The sequence below is a fragment of the Lycorma delicatula genome, chromosome 13, assembly GCF_047948215.1.
Source record: "Lycorma delicatula isolate Av1 chromosome 13, ASM4794821v1, whole genome shotgun sequence".
Lineage (NCBI taxonomy): Eukaryota > Metazoa > Arthropoda > Insecta > Hemiptera > Fulgoridae > Lycorma > Lycorma delicatula.
Window position 1 is genome coordinate 36,787,529 of NC_134467.1, and position 17,668 is coordinate 36,805,196.

The following is a 17,668-nucleotide window of genomic DNA, read 5'->3' on the forward strand; positions in this document are numbered from 1 at the left end:
ATATAAATTGTTTACATCAAAAATTAATTTAAACGCCAGGAAAACATTTTTGAAAGTATGTGTTTGAGCATAGCTTTATATGGAAGTGAAAGTTGGACGATCGGTGTACCTGAGAAGTAAAAATTAGAAGCTTTTGAAATGTGGTGCTGTAGGAGAATGTTAAAATTCATGGTGGGTAAAGTGACAAATGAAGAGATGTTACGGCAAATTGATGAAGAAAGAAGCATTTGCAAAAAAAACATATTTAAAAGAAGAGACAGACTTATAGGCCAGATATTAAGGCATACTGGAATAGTTGCTTTGATATGTTGGAGGGACAGATAGAGGAAAAATTGTGCAGGCAGGCGAAGTTTGGAATATGTTACACAAATTTTTGGGGATGTAGGATGTAGGGGTTATACCGAAATGAAACGACTGGCACTAGATAGGGAATCTTGGTGAGCTGCATCAAACCATTCAAATGACTGAAAATAGAAAAAAAAGAAGTAACTTGGTTTCAGTAAAATTGAGTTAAGAATTAGATTTATTTTACTTAAGACTAAATGTTGATTTTGGTAAATCTCCAGTATACATCTTTAAGTGAAATTTAAATTAGTTTAGGTGGGTTAGTTTATAAGTAATATATCAATTTGATTGAAACTTACAGTCATTTATCAAGAAGTCATTTTTTTTTTGAAGTCACAATTCAAGATTTTTGCTCAATAAACTTGAGCAAATCTAACCATATTCTAAACTAAATTTACCTGAAACCAAATTAGTTAAAACTAATGTATATTACATGTGTATAATGCAAAAAAAAATGAAATTTTTGATGGGGTTACTGTGCAACTTAGAAGGAACATAACTCAAATGAATGGCATTTCCGAAGAATGATTTCAGTTGTAATGAATAACTTAGTCCCTAAATTAGGTATATTTACTATTTTCCAAATTGCATCACAGTTATAAGTGAATCCGTTACTTTACATAATCTATTTTTAAAAGATTTTCAGGTGAATTCTGAAATGTATAGTTTTTATTAAATTAATTACTTTGTTTTGATATGATATATTCCACCTAACTCTGATATTCTGCTAGGATATATATATATATATATATATATATATATATATATATAATTTTTTTTTTGGCTTGATAATATCACGACATAAGCTTAAAGCTTATATGTGATATATGGAAATGGAATTTTGTAGCATGAGAAAAATACTATGCCTGCCCAGGATTTGAACCCAGGACCTTCGAATGAAAGGTCGAGATGCTACCACTCTGCCACAGATTTTGCTGTAAATAAATGAACAGTAGTTTATGTGTACTTTGAAAGTATTTTATAGAAGCAGTTTTGTCAAACAGAATTTTAATTATGTTAAAAGAATTCTTACAATGAATGGTTACAGATAGATTTGTTTAGTGTTACAGGTAGATTTTCGTAATATTTCCCTTGAGTGATAAGGATCTGTAATAAATTTTTCATTAATATAAGACAGACTTTTAACATAATGAAAAATTGTTAGGGATCAATTTTTAATTTTTGAGTAAACAAATTGGTGGCTTAATAAAGAGAAAAAAAAATTAGTTTTGTTTAGTAAAAAATGTTGTCGTTAATTTTCAATTACGGTTATTTTTTCTTAAAAATATTATTTCATGTTGTTACTGTTATTATTTAAGTGTAACAGAAAATATTTCTGTTACAGAAAGGCCATTACTTAAGAAATTTTACTTAAAATTCCCTTTTTATATTTTAAAATTCAAACCGCATCTCATCCTACAGACTACTTATTTTTACTAACAACGTTATTATTTTTATAATCCTCATAAAGACTAAAAATATTAAAATTTTTTACAACTCTGTGTCATTTCCTTTGTTTAATTAGCATGTAATATTTGCTTATATATAAGTTTTTTTCATGTTTGGTTTGATTAAAATAATTAATTACCGCTATTATTATGACTTATAAATTTTTAAATTGGTTTATTTATGTAGAATTAAGAAATATGATAATTTTTAATCGAGATCTGATTACTTAATTGCGTAGTCTTTAATATTCATTTTGAATCTTTGTCAATTAACTGTTATAAAAGAAAACTCGCATAATAATATCTTATATTGCTAAGTAATTGTATTATCTTTTTCCTGTGCAATACAGTCTTTAAACGAATAAGTAATTTGATTTAATATAAAACACATTGTAAAAACAAACAATATTTATTATTAATTTTTACTTATTTGTTTTATTTGTTCATTAAAATGTTATATTAATTTAAGCAGAAGGAAAATGCATTTGCTGTTGTTTGTAAAACTGGTTTTTTTTTAATGGAAAGTTTCCTTTGGTTCTGACAAAATATTTTTTGTAGAATATTTTGTTACTATTATTCTCTTCCATTTTTGGTTATTCAAAATAGATATATTATATCTGTTGATACCTCAGTAGTGTATCTGATACCTGAAAGTCAAATAATCACTTGTTGCCAACTACCTTTTAGCAATAAAAGTTGAAAATTTGAAAGATTATAGAACACCTAAGAAAAAGTCATTTTATCTCAATTATTATTGAAAGAATAATGCAAAGTAAGAAATTTTATTACAAATCCCAAAATGTATTTCTTAAATAATTATGTTTCTGTTGCAAATGTTAACCTTGTGGAGATGAGCTCCCAAAACTAAAAATTTTAGCTGTTTAAAAGAAAGAAAAACATAAAATTAGTCTTTCCTTCTTGGGAATTCAAGGGTTAAATAACTATTAGTGATATTTTAAGTTATGTGTTGGTTGGCGTAATCAAATAATGTGTTTGATATGACAGAAACAAGATTCATTTCTAAAAAAAGTATTCTCAAGAATTTGATTGGAGATTATTTTTGGACCAACTGAAGGATATGTTTTCTGTTTTATAATAACCCTGATATCTGAAGTGGCTGTTTGATAAAGTCGTGTCTCCTAATCTCAATTAAAAAAAGTCCATGAAAGTATAACCAAAATTAACTCAAACCAATGATTTTTTCTTTGTTCACCATGATTTACTGTTTTGCAAATTCATCTTTTCATTATAATTCACTGATTGATGCCATCATACCTTAGATGTTTTACATTTCTCTTGGTTTTAACTAAATAAATGTGATAATGTATTAAGCACAAGTTAACGTAATTGTTTTGTTTGTGATAAAATGCTTTAAATATGCCTATTTTGTTGAGAAAAATATTTTTTATAATTTTATTTATTTATTTTTTTTTGTTTAAAGGAAACTGAAACTGGCCTTTACATCTGTTTGAATACATTCTTTGGTTTGGGACGAGATCATGTTGAACGTCATTTTCAAAAAACCGGAAATGCTGTTTACTTACATATTCGTAGAGAAAGGATTGATGTATGTATAAATGAATATCTAATGTTTTGTTGATAGTGAGTTTTTTTTATAGATTTTAATCTAATATATTTTAATATATAAATAGAAAAGTTTGTCTGTTTGTTTACAACAGCATCATGTGAGCACCTACTGACCAATGGCTTTTGAACTTGCAGGATATATTTATGTTATCTATAGCTTAAAACCAGGGAAGGTTCTAAGTTATAGATTTAGGCCCTAACCTCCTTGGGGATTAAGATATTCAAGATATTCATTAAAGGAACAAAGATTAATCCTTTTACTTCATGATATTTCTGTTACCAAGTCAACAGAGCCCCTCCAGTTTTCACTTAAGCTACTTTTTTTGACGAAACTAAATTAACCATAAGAGTAGATGCTTCAAATGGCTGGTTTCCACTTGGAGAGTCTGTTTCGCACATGGGCAACTATGTGGTTTGTTTCAAAGTCTCATTGAAACAGTTTATATATATGTACATTCCAGAGAGAGCAGCTGAAAATATTGTATACAAGTTTGTACTTTAGGTTACATTGTTCGTAAAGTATTCCATAAAAGAAAGTTAAAAACATAAGACAAAATACAGTCACCTCTTCATGAAATGTTGTGTTGATTAAACTGTTTCTCTTAAAAGAAATTACAATACATTGGTAGTGTTTATAAAATTCAACAGGCTTTAATTGTTATTTATCAGTATTATTCAAACAAGTATGAGAATAATGAACACAGTGGAGGTGCGTGCTTGCTAGGGCATGGCCCCCTGGCGATATGTATATATATATATATATATATATATATATATATATATATATATGGGGTGTTCCAGGACGTATTCCCCAAACTAAATCAGGTACTGATTTAGTACACTAAAATGAACCAAAAAAAATTCATATCGACAGAAGTCCTATTCTGCTCTTTGTTTTCCTTCTGGATGCCACTTTGTGATTTTCAATAAAAAAATTATTTCTCAAAAAAGTGGTAAACCTGCTTTAATTAAATTTGGCATATCTAAGGCTAGTGTCTTATTCTACAAATTAAAAATTTTCAAAATGGCATCTTAATTAATTTTTTCCTGTTTTTATTTCCTCTACTAAATATAATAAAAATTATTAATAATAAATTAATAAAGATCAGCTTGCATTATGGTGTGCAAGCGTACTGCCAGGCTGGGAGAAGAGAAGATCCTGGGTGCACGTACTGTGGGGAACTGGATGACGCCGAGCACACCATCTTTGACTAACAGATGGACCGAGCTAAGGTTTAATGCGGCGCTTACAGAATTGGAACCAACCAATATAGTAGAAGTTAGCTAGCGAAGAGAATTGGGGAAGAGTTGCTGACTTTTTTAAAAAGGGTTATCTCCAAAAAGAATGAAGATGAGCGACGGATGGGCTATTAGTTGCAGTTAGGTTTGGGTGGATAGCCCCAGTGGGGAGGGTCGGCATGCCTAGGTGTGTCGGCCCCAATAAGCCGCTGGGAACTCCAAGGGTATGAGATAGGGTTAAGGAAAATAAGTGATTTAGGAAAAGACCCAGCACCACACCATGACACACGAGGTATGGTGTGGTGTCTAAACTTGGACAAAAATCAATGATTACTCTCTCAAAAGAGCTACACCGGTAGGCCGACCTGCCATGCTGGTATATAGTCGACAGGTGGGGAGACCTATTAGAATTAAAAGACACTCCCCTATGCGGCGCAATACCACCAAGTCGGTCCGGCCCAGGGAGTTGAGAGAAAAAAAAAATTGTCTGCAGTAACTTGATTGTTTGTCAATGGATTTTTATAAATGAGGTATCATTTTGTCAAAATAAAATGCTTAATAAATTTTTTAATAAGTAAAAATTTGATCAAACAAATAATTACAAAGATATTGAAAATTAAAAATTAAAATGGTCATTGCGATTTTGAAATTTTTTAAGGTGACATTACAAAATTTTTTAATTTGTAGAATAAGATGATTGTCTTAAATTTGCCTAAATTAATTAAAGTAGGTTTACCTGTTTAAACATTTTCTCAGAAAAAATATTTCCTGAGAAATATAATATTTTTTTTGTATAAAACCACAAAATGGTGTCCAGAAGGAAAATAAAGCAAAATAGTACCTTTGTTGATATGAACTTTTTTCTCATTTTGGTGTCCTGAGTCAGTACCTGAAGTTCAGGGAATACATCCAGGAACAACTCTGTGTGTATATATATAAATATAAAATATTACATCATTCTAGCAGCAGAATTTGCATATTTGTCTATAATAACTTCAATAACGTTATAAAACATTTACATTTCCGACAAATCCAAAATTCACAAATTATAAAACCAGTTTATTTTAATGTAATTATAAAATTAAATTCCAACTGAAGATGCAGGATCTTGCGAAAACTGATTCTTGGAAATAATATAAGTTATCTGTTTACTGTTTTGGTGGTATAAATTTTATTTAAAATTATATATGCAGAGGGGTCCAAAAAAATGTACTCACTGTTTGCCAGTCCATATCTCATGTGACAAATTTGACTTGATGTGACAATTTTTGGCACTGAGAGAGGGTTATGGTATGTGCTCAAAATGATCACCAAAAGCTTCTATACAACACCCATAGTGCCGAACTGCACACCGAACTACGGCTGTTAATGTATCTGGCATAATGGCAGCACATGACTACGATTTTTTCACATAGCTCGTCGATTGTTGCTGGTTTTTATCAATACACATCATTCTTGACGGTCCGCCAGAGGTAGAAGTCCAGAGGTCTCAAATCATGTTTCAACATTCAGGAGCCCAGAAGACGCAATTGTGGCGGTTTACAGTACCGTTAAATTTGAATTGCGTCTGGTCAGTCCACACAAACTTCGCTGCAAATTCCTCATCCTTGCCATCAATGTGCTGAAACCATTCACAGTACTCTCTATCCTTTGATCTGGGTCGTCCTCATTCTTTGCGTTTTGTAGTCTTGGAGCTGACAAATCTTTTGATATCAAACGATGGCAAAAAAATTCCCTTAACATATCCAATGTTTCATTAGCAGTATGACACGTTGGCATTATCCTAGTATTCTACTAAGTCTAACATGGTAATAAACTGTTTGATTAAGTTGTGATAAACCACACCAGATACAGATTTGTCAAAAAATAAAGTTCCTATTACACAATGCTGGGAGATCACACGCCAAACACCATGTTTATGTGTGTAATTGTTGTTCATGAAATGCATGAGGATATTCAGCGCTCCATATTTGGTAGTTTTGGCTGTTAATATAATCATCCAATCAAAACTGTGCCTCATCGCTGAAATAAACATGATCCAAAATGTCAATACTGTTGTCATCAACAATAGAACAAAACCGATGACAATACTGTAAATTTTTCTGTGGTCTACTTCTTTCATTTTATGAACAACACTAATATGGTAAACATATGATTGTAATTTTTTAGTAGCCCTGAAAGCTGTAGATAGTGAAAGCCCAGCCTACGAAGAGAACTTTCTGAGCGATTTTCTGGGTGAGCGAGTCAAATGTTTTTTTCACATCTTCCAAAATTTCTACTGTTAACAGTAATGGTCGACCTGTGCTTTTCCGATCATGTATACTACCAGGCTCACAAAAATTTTTAATCAAACGTGGTATTGTCGACTTATTTCGAACTGAAGAATTTGGAAATTTTATCCGAAACTTGCCTTTCACTCGTTCGTAAGATTTATATGTGCAGTAAGTCTCAATAATAAACTCATGTTTGTCCTTGGAAAAAGACATAGTTAACACAATAGAAACAAATTTATACTGGTATAGCACTAGTGCATAAGAAGGACTTTTAACTGTTACAAGCTGCTAACCTTGAGTACAATGTTGCCAACTGACATATAGGGAGAAATAAGATTTACCTATGTAACTTTACCTTCTTAACCTTAGGGCTGCGTCCTTTTTGAGACACCTGTTACAATATTAATGGCCTAAATTTAATATTTAGTGCCAGGTCTAGTATTACGAGGTGTGATAAAAAAATACGGTGAATGAATTTTTATAGCGGCAACTGCTGACGCTACATCCATATGCTGTATTTTGTCCAATAGCGTGATCAACTGAGACAGGCAGGGACAAGTTATAACACGTTCGAGCTTGCCAGTCAGCTGCTAGAGGTTGTGTTTATCGTGTCTGTCGCACAACATGAATTTTGAACAACGCATTAACATTAAGTTTTGTTTTAAGTTGGAAAAGAGTGCCAAAGAAGCTCACGAAATGTTAGAATCGGTTTACGGCGATAATTGTGGTAACCTTGAAGACTGTGTACAAGTGGTATGACCGATTTAAAAACGGAAATTAGTCTGTTGAAGACAAGCAGCGTGCGGGACGTCCAGTAACCTCAAAAACAGTTGAAAATGTGCAAAAAGTGGAAACAATGGTTCGTTCAAACAGGCGAATGGCTATTTGAGAGCTATCAGAAGACCTTAACATCTTGTACGGATCCATTCAAAGCATTTTAACTAATGAATTGCAAATGAGACGAGCGAGTGCAAAATTTGTTCCCAGACTTTTGAGTGATAAACAGAAGGAAAATCGTGTGTTAATTTGCACGGAGTTGAAGGGTCGTCTTCATGCAGATCTGGACTTCATGGCCAAAATTGTAACTGAAGATGAAATTTGGGTCTATGGCTATGACCCTGAGACCAAAATGCAGAGTTCCCAATGGAAAACCAGTTCATCTCCTCACCCTAAAAAGGCACGTCAGTCAAAATCCAACATCAAGGTCATGCTCGTTGTTTTTTTCGATAGTGAGGGCATAGTGCGATCAGAGTTCATTCCAAGGGGAACAACTGTAAACTCTGAATTTTATAAGGGTGTACTGCAACGTTTGCGAAATGACGTATGAAGAAAGCGACCAGAAAAATGGACCAATGGCTTCCATCTTCGCCACAACGCGCCGTGTCACACCTCGCTTCTCATACGCGAGTTTTTGGCCGAAAAAGTGTTCCTGTCTGTCCACATCCGCCATACTCACTGGATTTAGCACCATGCGACTTTTGGCTCTTCCCAAAAAAATTAAAACTGTGCTTAAAGGAAAACGTTTGGACACCATTGCTGACATTGAGAGGGCCACAACCGAGCAGCTGAAAGCCCTTCCGAAAGACGCCTTCTAGAAATGCCTCCAGTCATGGAGTCAACATTGGGATAAGTGCATTGCTAGCCAAGGACAGTACTTTGAAGGAGATTACATCGAATTCTATGTAACTTTATTACTTTTTTAATAAAATATTATTCACCGTATTTTTTTATCACACCTTGTACATTTAAAAGTTCTACATTCAAAGCATTTAAATAAAAAAAAAATGGCTGACAGAAAATTTAAGATAATTTCCTGGCATTGGTTATTTATTCTTATATTGTGGAAAAATAATGATAATGAAAATAAAATTAAAAAAAATTTTTTTAATTCAAAAAAGCAATATTTTAAAATGTTGATAGGCTTTTCACCCAATATTGCTCCCAAAGTATTTTTTTGAGGTCATGTACACTTCTGCTATGCCTAGGAAGACAAAGAAAACATTTAGTTAAAAAATATACAGATAAAAGATAACTATTTTGATTTTATGAAGGGGTAATTTTGGAGAAAATTAAAAAAAAAATAGTAAGATAAGCATACATGCATGCATGTACTGAGAGCTTAATATAAAGTGGGGTTATTTTTTCAAAATTTTGATAAAATTGTCCTTGAAAACTATCTACCCCATCCCCTGGAGATATTGACCCCAAAAGTTTACCAATCAATTGTTCCATATCCACAGGTTTCTGAACAAAATTTGTTTATCCATGCAAATGTTATTAGGCTTCAAATACTCCAACACACACACCACATACACATCCATAAGTGTGAACATTACCCTCCACTTCTTTTGTTTTTTTAGGGTCTCTGAGTACCCCAAAGTTTTTACTAATTACCATAGTTTCCTTCTTGGAGCATAGCTGTAGAGCTATGATGCCAGGAAAGTAAAAACAATGGATGCTCTGGTATTTTTTTTTGAACTGACTTTGTGGTAGTCGTAATGTTTAAGAATTAATATTTAAGAGTAATATTGAAATATTGACTACAGTTTTAACTACAATAAATTAAATTTTTTTTTCTTTACAGATTAGCAATAAAATGCCCGGGGATGGTCCAGAAAAAAAGGTGACAAGATTGGCTATTGGTGTTGAGGGTGGTTTTGATGCAGATATCGATAAGAAAAAATTTGAGATAAAAGAAACGATGAGTATTGTTATACTGCCAGACTTTTTAACATGCCCTTGGCCATCCACTGATTTACCTGATAAGGTATGCATACACTTTTATTTATTGGTTTTATTTATTTTTTTGTGTTTATCTATTAATTACTGAAGTAAAAAAAAAAGTTATTATAACTTTTGCGATTGAATTAACTTCATTTCATTTCTAATTTTTTTTGGATGATTAATTTATCATATTAGATTTGAACCTTGTGTTTGGGAATATGAAATGGACAATTTTCAACGTTTGAGAAATGCCATATCTGACTGGATTTGAACTTGAGACCCCCACATGAAAGATCGAGATGTTACTACTCCTACAGAGATCCTACAGAGATCTCCTATGGAGATCACTTCATTTATTGATTACTGAATTTGAATTTGTCTTCTTTCATTTCCATTCATATTTACATATATGTTATTTATTAAAAATTCTTTTTTATTTTTAGTGTATTTTATTTACTAAGTGCTACAATAAGTTTAAAAGAGTTAGAATTTCTTTTAAATAACGCTGGCTAAGAAATTCATACGATTTTGTGGATTTTATGAAATCTAATTATAATTTTCTTTTTTAATCAATGTGCATATATTTTAACCCGTTAACGCCGGAATTAATTTTTTGTAACACTTCTTTTTTATTATTGTAAATATCATGTTATTTTCATTACAGAAATGGTCTTATTATTTATATAATAAGTATATATTATTTATTGAAGCTGTATGTAAAAATTAGGGCAAAAATTTAGCGGGTGCAGTTTGGCATTGCTAGGTGCTTATACTAGCGGGCGGAGGTCTTTCCCCAGACCAGTACGGCTTCGTTCGGGGAAGATCGACCGTCGACGCCGTCCGACGGGTGCTAGAGTGGGCCAGAGTTCAGTCGGCAGGCACGTGGCGACGAAGGAAAATCCCATTGATCATTCTCCTAGACATCAGGAATGCATTTAACAGCGTGCCATGGGGAGTGATCATGGGAATACTCTGGGAGAGAGGGATCAGCGGCTACTTGCTCGCCGTAATAAATGACTATCTGCATGAGAGATCTCTGCGGGTACGCACAGAGGAAGGAGAAGATGACTTCAACATGTTTGGAGGCGTTCCGCAGGGGTCGGTGCTTGGGCCTCTTCTTTGGAACATCGCGTACGACGGCCTTCTGCGGGAAGAACTCCCGGAAGGATGCCAGTCGGTCGCGTACGCAGATGACCTCGCGCTGATGGTGTCGGGACGGACGGAGGAGGAGGTAGAAGATAAGGCAAACTTGGCGGTGGCAGTCGTCAGCAGATGGCTGGGGGAGAGAGGACTACGACTGGCACCGCACAAGACGGCAGCTGTCCCGATCACCGGCAGAAGAAGACTGAGAGGAATGTCCTTCATGGTAGACGACGTACGGGTCCACACGTCCGGTTGCGCTAAGTACCTGGGCGTGTGGATTGACAAGAATGGGCTGTCTAACACCCACCTCAGAGAGGTCACTAAGAGGGCCGAGAAGATACAAGACGCTCTACAAAAACTAATGGGCAACAAGAGCGGACCACGGGCGAGCAAGCGACGGCTGATCCTTTCAGTGGTTTCCTCCGTCTTGCTGTACGCGGTCCCGGCCTGGAAGGACGCACTTTCGAGAAAGAAGAACGTACGGATGCTAGCCTCCCTTACCAGAAGAGCGGCGATTCGCATAACATCGGCGTACCGCACCGTATCTGGATGCGCAGTGGCAGTCATCGCAGGGGTGCCTCCCATCGAGCTGCGGGCCACGCAGCTGGTCTCCACATACGAAGGAACGCCGAAGGCGGAAGCCGGGAGGCAGCTGATGGTCAACTGGCAGGAGATGTGGAGAACGGCTACGGCTGGGGCATGGACCAGGAGACTGATCCCGGACTTGGGACCGTGGGTCAGGCGGAGGCATGGGGAGGTAGATTACTTCCTCACGCAGTTCCTGTCTGGACACGGGGAGTTCGGGGTCTACCTACATCGGTTCAAGAGAAGACGGACACCGAGGTGCTTCTACTGCGGTCAGGATGACACGCCGGAGCACACCTTTTACGAGTGCGAAAGGTGGGCTGTGGTCCGGCGTAGGCATGGCACAGATGGCCTCACTCCAGAAACAACTGTAGCTCACATGCTGAAAGGGAAGAGAGAATGGGATGCGGTACAGAGCATGGTGGCTAGCACCCTGAAGACGAAGGAGGTACATGGAAGAGAGTGGGGAGAAGACTTCTAGGCGCGGGTAAGCAGCAATGTCCCTAGCAAGTATACTGTGTGTTTCTTCTACTATATATATTATTTTTGTGTTGTATGGTATTGTGAATTCATTGTCTCCATTGTCACTGTGGTTGGTACTCTACGGCCGGCTCGAGATGACAAGCACGATCGCTTCGACCGTGTGCAGGAGGGCCACGGCTAGAGGTGACATCGCCGAAGAGACAACATGAAGTGGGTTTCATTTATTATGTATTTTCCTTGTATTGTATGATTGTGGTATTATTTTATTTTATTGATTGTGTTCCTTCTAACGGTTACGAGGGCACTCACAGCGAACGTGCCCGCGGATTGCGGAAGGAGGAATAAGTTCAGACGCCAACGTGATGGGCTGCAACTGAAGGGAGGAAAAATAAATAAATAAATAAAATACAGGGGGCGAATCGTGGTCGCCGTGCAGGGCCAGGGAGGCAGCCTGGATGCAGAGGACGCTTTGGCTCCTTCATATGCAAGAATGAAGGTCAGTTGGGGTGCTCCGATGATGCATTTGGGACCCTCAGGTGTGAGAGGGGGACGCGGCGGTTTGCCGGCTTCGCGCAATGCGTAGCCGGCAACCTAGTGTAGGGACGGGCAGGGTAGCCTCTAAGTGGAGGGATGTAGTGGTCGTCCAGAAGGGAGGGCTGCTGCATCCTGATGAAACTGAGAGGACCCCGATGGGACGCTAAAGAAAAGGCAAGACAGGGGGGCAGTCGACTGCCACGACACTCCGACATTCCTGCGCATAGCCTAACGGCGGAGGCCGGGGATGTTGGGGGTGTTTAAGAAAAAAAAAAAAAAAAAAAAAAAAAAAAGGGTGCTTATACTAACCCACCGGGTTGGTCTAGTGGTTAACGCGTCTTCCCAAATCAGCTGATTTGGAAGTCGAGAGTTAGAGCGTTCAAGTCCTAGTAAAGCCAGTTATTTTTACACGGACTTGAATACTAGATCGTGGATACCGGTGTTCTTTGGTGGTTGGGTTTCAATTAACCACACATCTCAGGAATTGTCGAACTGAGAATGTACAAGACTACACTTCATTTACACTCATACATATCATCCTCATTCATCCTCTGAAGTATTATCTAAACGGTAGTTACCGGAGGCTAAACAGGAAAAAAGAAAAGGTGCTTATACTGCCTTGCTGGGCACAAGCAGCAGTTGCCATATAGCATCGCTAGGCATTCTCATTGTCTTCATTTAGAATCAAGTATAAAGCTTTCACGTGTGGAATTTTTATTCATTATTATCATACTTTTTTTTTTACATAATTTTCTGCAAACATCTTTTTTAAAAGATGTACAAAATGGTGAAATTTCCACATTATGTCATTCACCGCAAAGTCTATCTTATTTATAGTGAATAAACCGATTTATTGACAGAAACTGATCTCTTCTCATTGACCCTGTACACAAGTTCATTTCTCATATCAGAACTTGTTTCACAGTACCGATGTTTTCCTGGCAATACATTGTTGCCAGACACAATTAGTGTATCTCAAGAAATACTTTTATTTCTTCTTTGGTAATGAAACGATTTGGTTATTTGTGAAAAGGGCGTAATGGTTAGTGTTAGTTACTGATACACTTAAGATGTCATTATCAAAAACTAATTCAAAAATATCACATGGAAACATTTCACGATATTTCGTATAATTACTTTGTGGAAAAACTTTGTTGTACCTCGATATGTCATTATTTGTCCATGTTCTTGAAACAATTTTTTTTTTTTGTCTTTTACTTGGTGGTGCTTAAGGCTTAACTAGGAAGACAGGATGTTGAAGGAATACTTCCATCATTATTATGACTTGAACAAGAAGGGTTATCTGAATCATTACTATTCTGTTGACTAACAGAATATTCAAGTACAAAGCCAATAGACTCATTGGTTCCGCGAATCAGAAAAAAATACTTTGGCTCTATCAAGTAGCTGATGTTTGCTCAAGTTATTTATCAGTCGACTATCGCCTTCATCATTTGAATGTACCGCAGGATCAAGTGATTCAACAGGAGGAATACAAATTTGCAAATTCTTTTAGCATCATCAATATTTCATTTACGTTCAGAACCCTGAAAACCACAAATTTGCAAATCAGTTTTACACAAACTGTTAAAAAAAAAAAAATAATAAAACAGTTATTTTGTGAATAATCTAGAAAAGATTTTCTCAGATATTTTTAAATTGTGATATGGTAGAGATATTAAAAAAGCCACTTTACAAGGTTTATTGCTGTAGTATTTTTCTTTGTGTTATTAGATACAATAGCTATGATAGCCATATCTAATTATTATTCTTGTCTATGACAATCAAAACACATGAAATAAATTTCTATTAAAAAAAAACTAAAAAAATCAACATTGGCTAAATTAGCAGTGTATGTAGTTAATGACCGTTTGGCACGCGTAACGTTTAATTACAGTTAAAAAAATAACTATCTGGATTATTGCAGAACTAAAACGTCATATGATATTTTGGATCATTAAGCAAAGGTAATATATTTGGCAGAAACAAATTATAAGACATGACAAAGAAATTTCATTACTTACCTTGATGGATTTTCATTTTAACTGGTGTACTACACGAAGTCACCAATATAAAACATACAGTCACACTAACTGGCATATTCAAAATAGTAGCAGTTGTACCCACTGTCACCAACCTTACAAAGCATTAAAATTGTGTTTTACTAACAGCTCCTTCAAAATTAAGGCTCATAGGGGACAAAGAATTGCTGGTGCTGTTTGGTATCCCTAGGTGTTAACGGGTTTGGCCATTCCTAACCACACATCTCAGGAATGATCGAACTGAGAATGTACAAGACTAAACTTCATTTACACTCATATATATCATCCTCATTCATCCTCTGAAGAATTATTTAAACGGTAGTTACCAGAGGCTAAACAGGAAAAAGAAAGAAAAGGTGTTAACGGGTTAATGTATGCTTGTATGAGAGTTGTTAACATGCATATTTGATTACGTGTAATAAATTTATTATAAAATATATAAACAAATTTTGTAAAAGAGAAAATTAATATTCATACTATTATTATGCTAACTGTTGTTACTATTATGATTTTTTTTTAAGTTCTATGTGAAACTATACTGAAATATTAGCTCTACAATTAAGGTACATTAAATAACTGGTTGCGGAAAAGTTTCTGAGTATTTTAATGCAAAAGTAAAACAAGATTTTTTTATTTTTCAAATGAAGTTTATTTAATCAAATTTATGCTGGTTTGATCAACCATTTTTGAGGTAAAATCATTAATCATTCCTTTATTTTGCAGATATAAAACTATGAAAATGATTTTTACAGGCCCCTTTTGAAGTCATCTTTATATCATCAAGACTATTCTGTAGAGACCAAAAAAAATAATACTCTGAACTTAAAAGGTCAGGGCTGGACTATACATAGTGGATGGATCAAATTTTCCTAGTAAAGTTCTACACAAGTCATCAAAAATATGCGAGGGTTTTGGCACTGTTGTGATTGAAGTCAACACCTTTCCTATCGAAATAATTTTGGTTCTTTATCTTGTTTGCTTGGCGTAATATTTTCAATTGTTGATAGAGATTAGAATCAATCGTTTGACCAGCAGCAGCAGCAGCAACAGCTCATAGTGAACAATTCCTTTCTGATCTCAGTATATTCGTAGTATCAGTTTTCTTGACACCATTACTAGTTTTGTCGCTCTTTACACAGCTTCACCTTGTTTTGTCCAAGATCTTTTTCATACATTTCTATCATACGTGATCTATTATTTTTCATCGCCCTTAATGAGATGCTTCAAAAAATGGTTCAGTATCATTCGGTTTTAGAATGATTTGCAGATGGAAATTCAGTCGATAAAATTTTTCATTATTAAATCATGTAGTACCCATAAATCAATCTTTTTTTGTAATAAGCGTTTTTTAAATGGTGTAAAACTTTTGTGGCCAGAGATTAGTTTATTATTGATATCAGTATTGCTAATGTGTTGATCTTGATTTTTTTCATGATTTCATCGACTTTTTCAGTAATAGGTGACAGATGTATCATTGATTTCAAAATTTCTAGGTTAAAAATGCGTAACCAAATTTCTGTTACAAGTAATGATAATGCATCGTATTCTTTAACATCATAATTTTTCAAAAACCTCAGAAAGTATATGTTAATATTTTATTTACGGATTATCCTAATGTTTTATGGTTTTTACTCATTTTGGTTTTAATTGAAACTTGTTGATTTCCTCTCGTGATGTAGATTTATATGCAAATTGGCTACCTTTATTTTCTCTTGCTGTTATGTAATTTTCATTCTTTTTAAGCGCATTTCATTTAATATTATAAAAATTAAACATATTATTTAAAAATTTTGTTTTTAGTTGATATCAGTGGTGAGAGGGGTTCTATTAGCTGAATCTGCTTCTAAAATTGCTGAAAAAGAAGCATTGACTGGAACGTGGGATGGAGAAGTTAGGATTGTTACCAAGTAAGTTAGAAAATGCACTTATTTATTTATATCATGTGTTTTTTTAAGTTACGTGTACTGTGAAAGCAAATAAATTACAATTGAATGTTGTTGACAGTTATTTGGAACATTGATTATATTTAAGTTTTTTGTTGGATCTTATCAGTATGTAGTATTATTTATTCATATTGTATGGTAATGCAATAGATAATTTGTCTAGAAAAAAGATTCCCTCTGTTTCAGCAAATTTCGTACTGAATCTTGAATTCGTTTCATATTATTAATTTTTATCTGTATTTTCAATACTGAACGTAATCATAACGCAAAATTCTGTTAAAAAATAGTATTGGATCAAGTAATAAAATTTCAATTTTTCTCTCAATCTCGTGCACGCACGCTTTTTTTTTTTTCAATAAGACATGAAATAAAATTTATACATTAAAAAATTAGGATCTGTCATAAAATTCACATCTGTTCATTTTGATACCACCTTGTTTTATTTGTACTATTATTAATAAAACAAAATTTATTCCTTGAATTTATAAACAGACATAGTATAAATAAACAGTGTCTTATCTATGTTTCACAGATGAAGTGACAGTTGAAGTAATAAATAATTTGAATATTATTTGAAGTAGTTTTTATTATTATTGTTATTTAATGTTCCATTTCTTTTCTGTATGTTCTTTTATTTATTATTTATTACTAGTACTTTATGATGACTAGCTAAACGTTTACAAGACAGCAATGGATGATGACCTGTGGTGGTTTTATATGCTTGTGAGATTTGGGTTTTGAGATATAAATATATTATTATATATATTTGCAAACAGCAGAGATATCTTTCTTGCAAAATGTTTATGGGTATACATCAGGGTGAGTTAGAAATTATGAAAAAGTACTCAAAGGATTGGTTTTTATTATTATTTTTTTTTTTTTTTAAGAAAAATTTCAGTTATTAAATAAAATTGCAGATGTCAGTGACAGAAAGGGAATAAAATGAAATCTTCCTTGATTTTTTTTTACCATTATTAATTATGAAATGATTTATTTTACTGGTAAAAATGCAGCCTGAATAGTAGAATAATGTTCTATTATATTGTCGCATAGTACAGAATGTTCAGAAAGTGATGCTACTTTATGAAAGAATGTTTCCTTCTTTTGTTGCAAGTTAAATTGAGGAAAAATGGGTTAACAATGCAGCAGAGAATATTCATTGTCTCCCAATATATTAGATGTGCCAGTTAGGCCAGATCCAGAATTCATTCACAGAAAATTACGGTGTAGATGCACCAAACAAGTCCTCCATCAAGCGGCTGTATGGCAAGTTCCAAGAGATTGGAATATGGTAGATGTAGCCAAAAGCGATTGACCAAAAG

The 17,668-nt window shown here is 34.4% G+C and overlaps 1 protein-coding gene across 1 annotated transcript in view; it reads left to right on the top strand.

The window, feature by feature from the left end:
* Nucleotides 1-17,668, top strand: part of Usp5 (ubiquitin specific protease 5) — a 56,485-nt gene that overhangs the window by 6,162 nt on the left and 32,655 nt on the right. Inside the window, exons 2-4 of the mRNA XM_075380847.1 lie at nucleotides 3,235-3,360; nucleotides 9,477-9,659; nucleotides 16,204-16,310. Coding sequence (XP_075236962.1) covers nucleotides 3,235-3,360; nucleotides 9,477-9,659; nucleotides 16,204-16,310 — 416 coding nt within the window. The remainder of the gene's footprint in view (nucleotides 1-3,234; nucleotides 3,361-9,476; nucleotides 9,660-16,203; nucleotides 16,311-17,668) is intronic.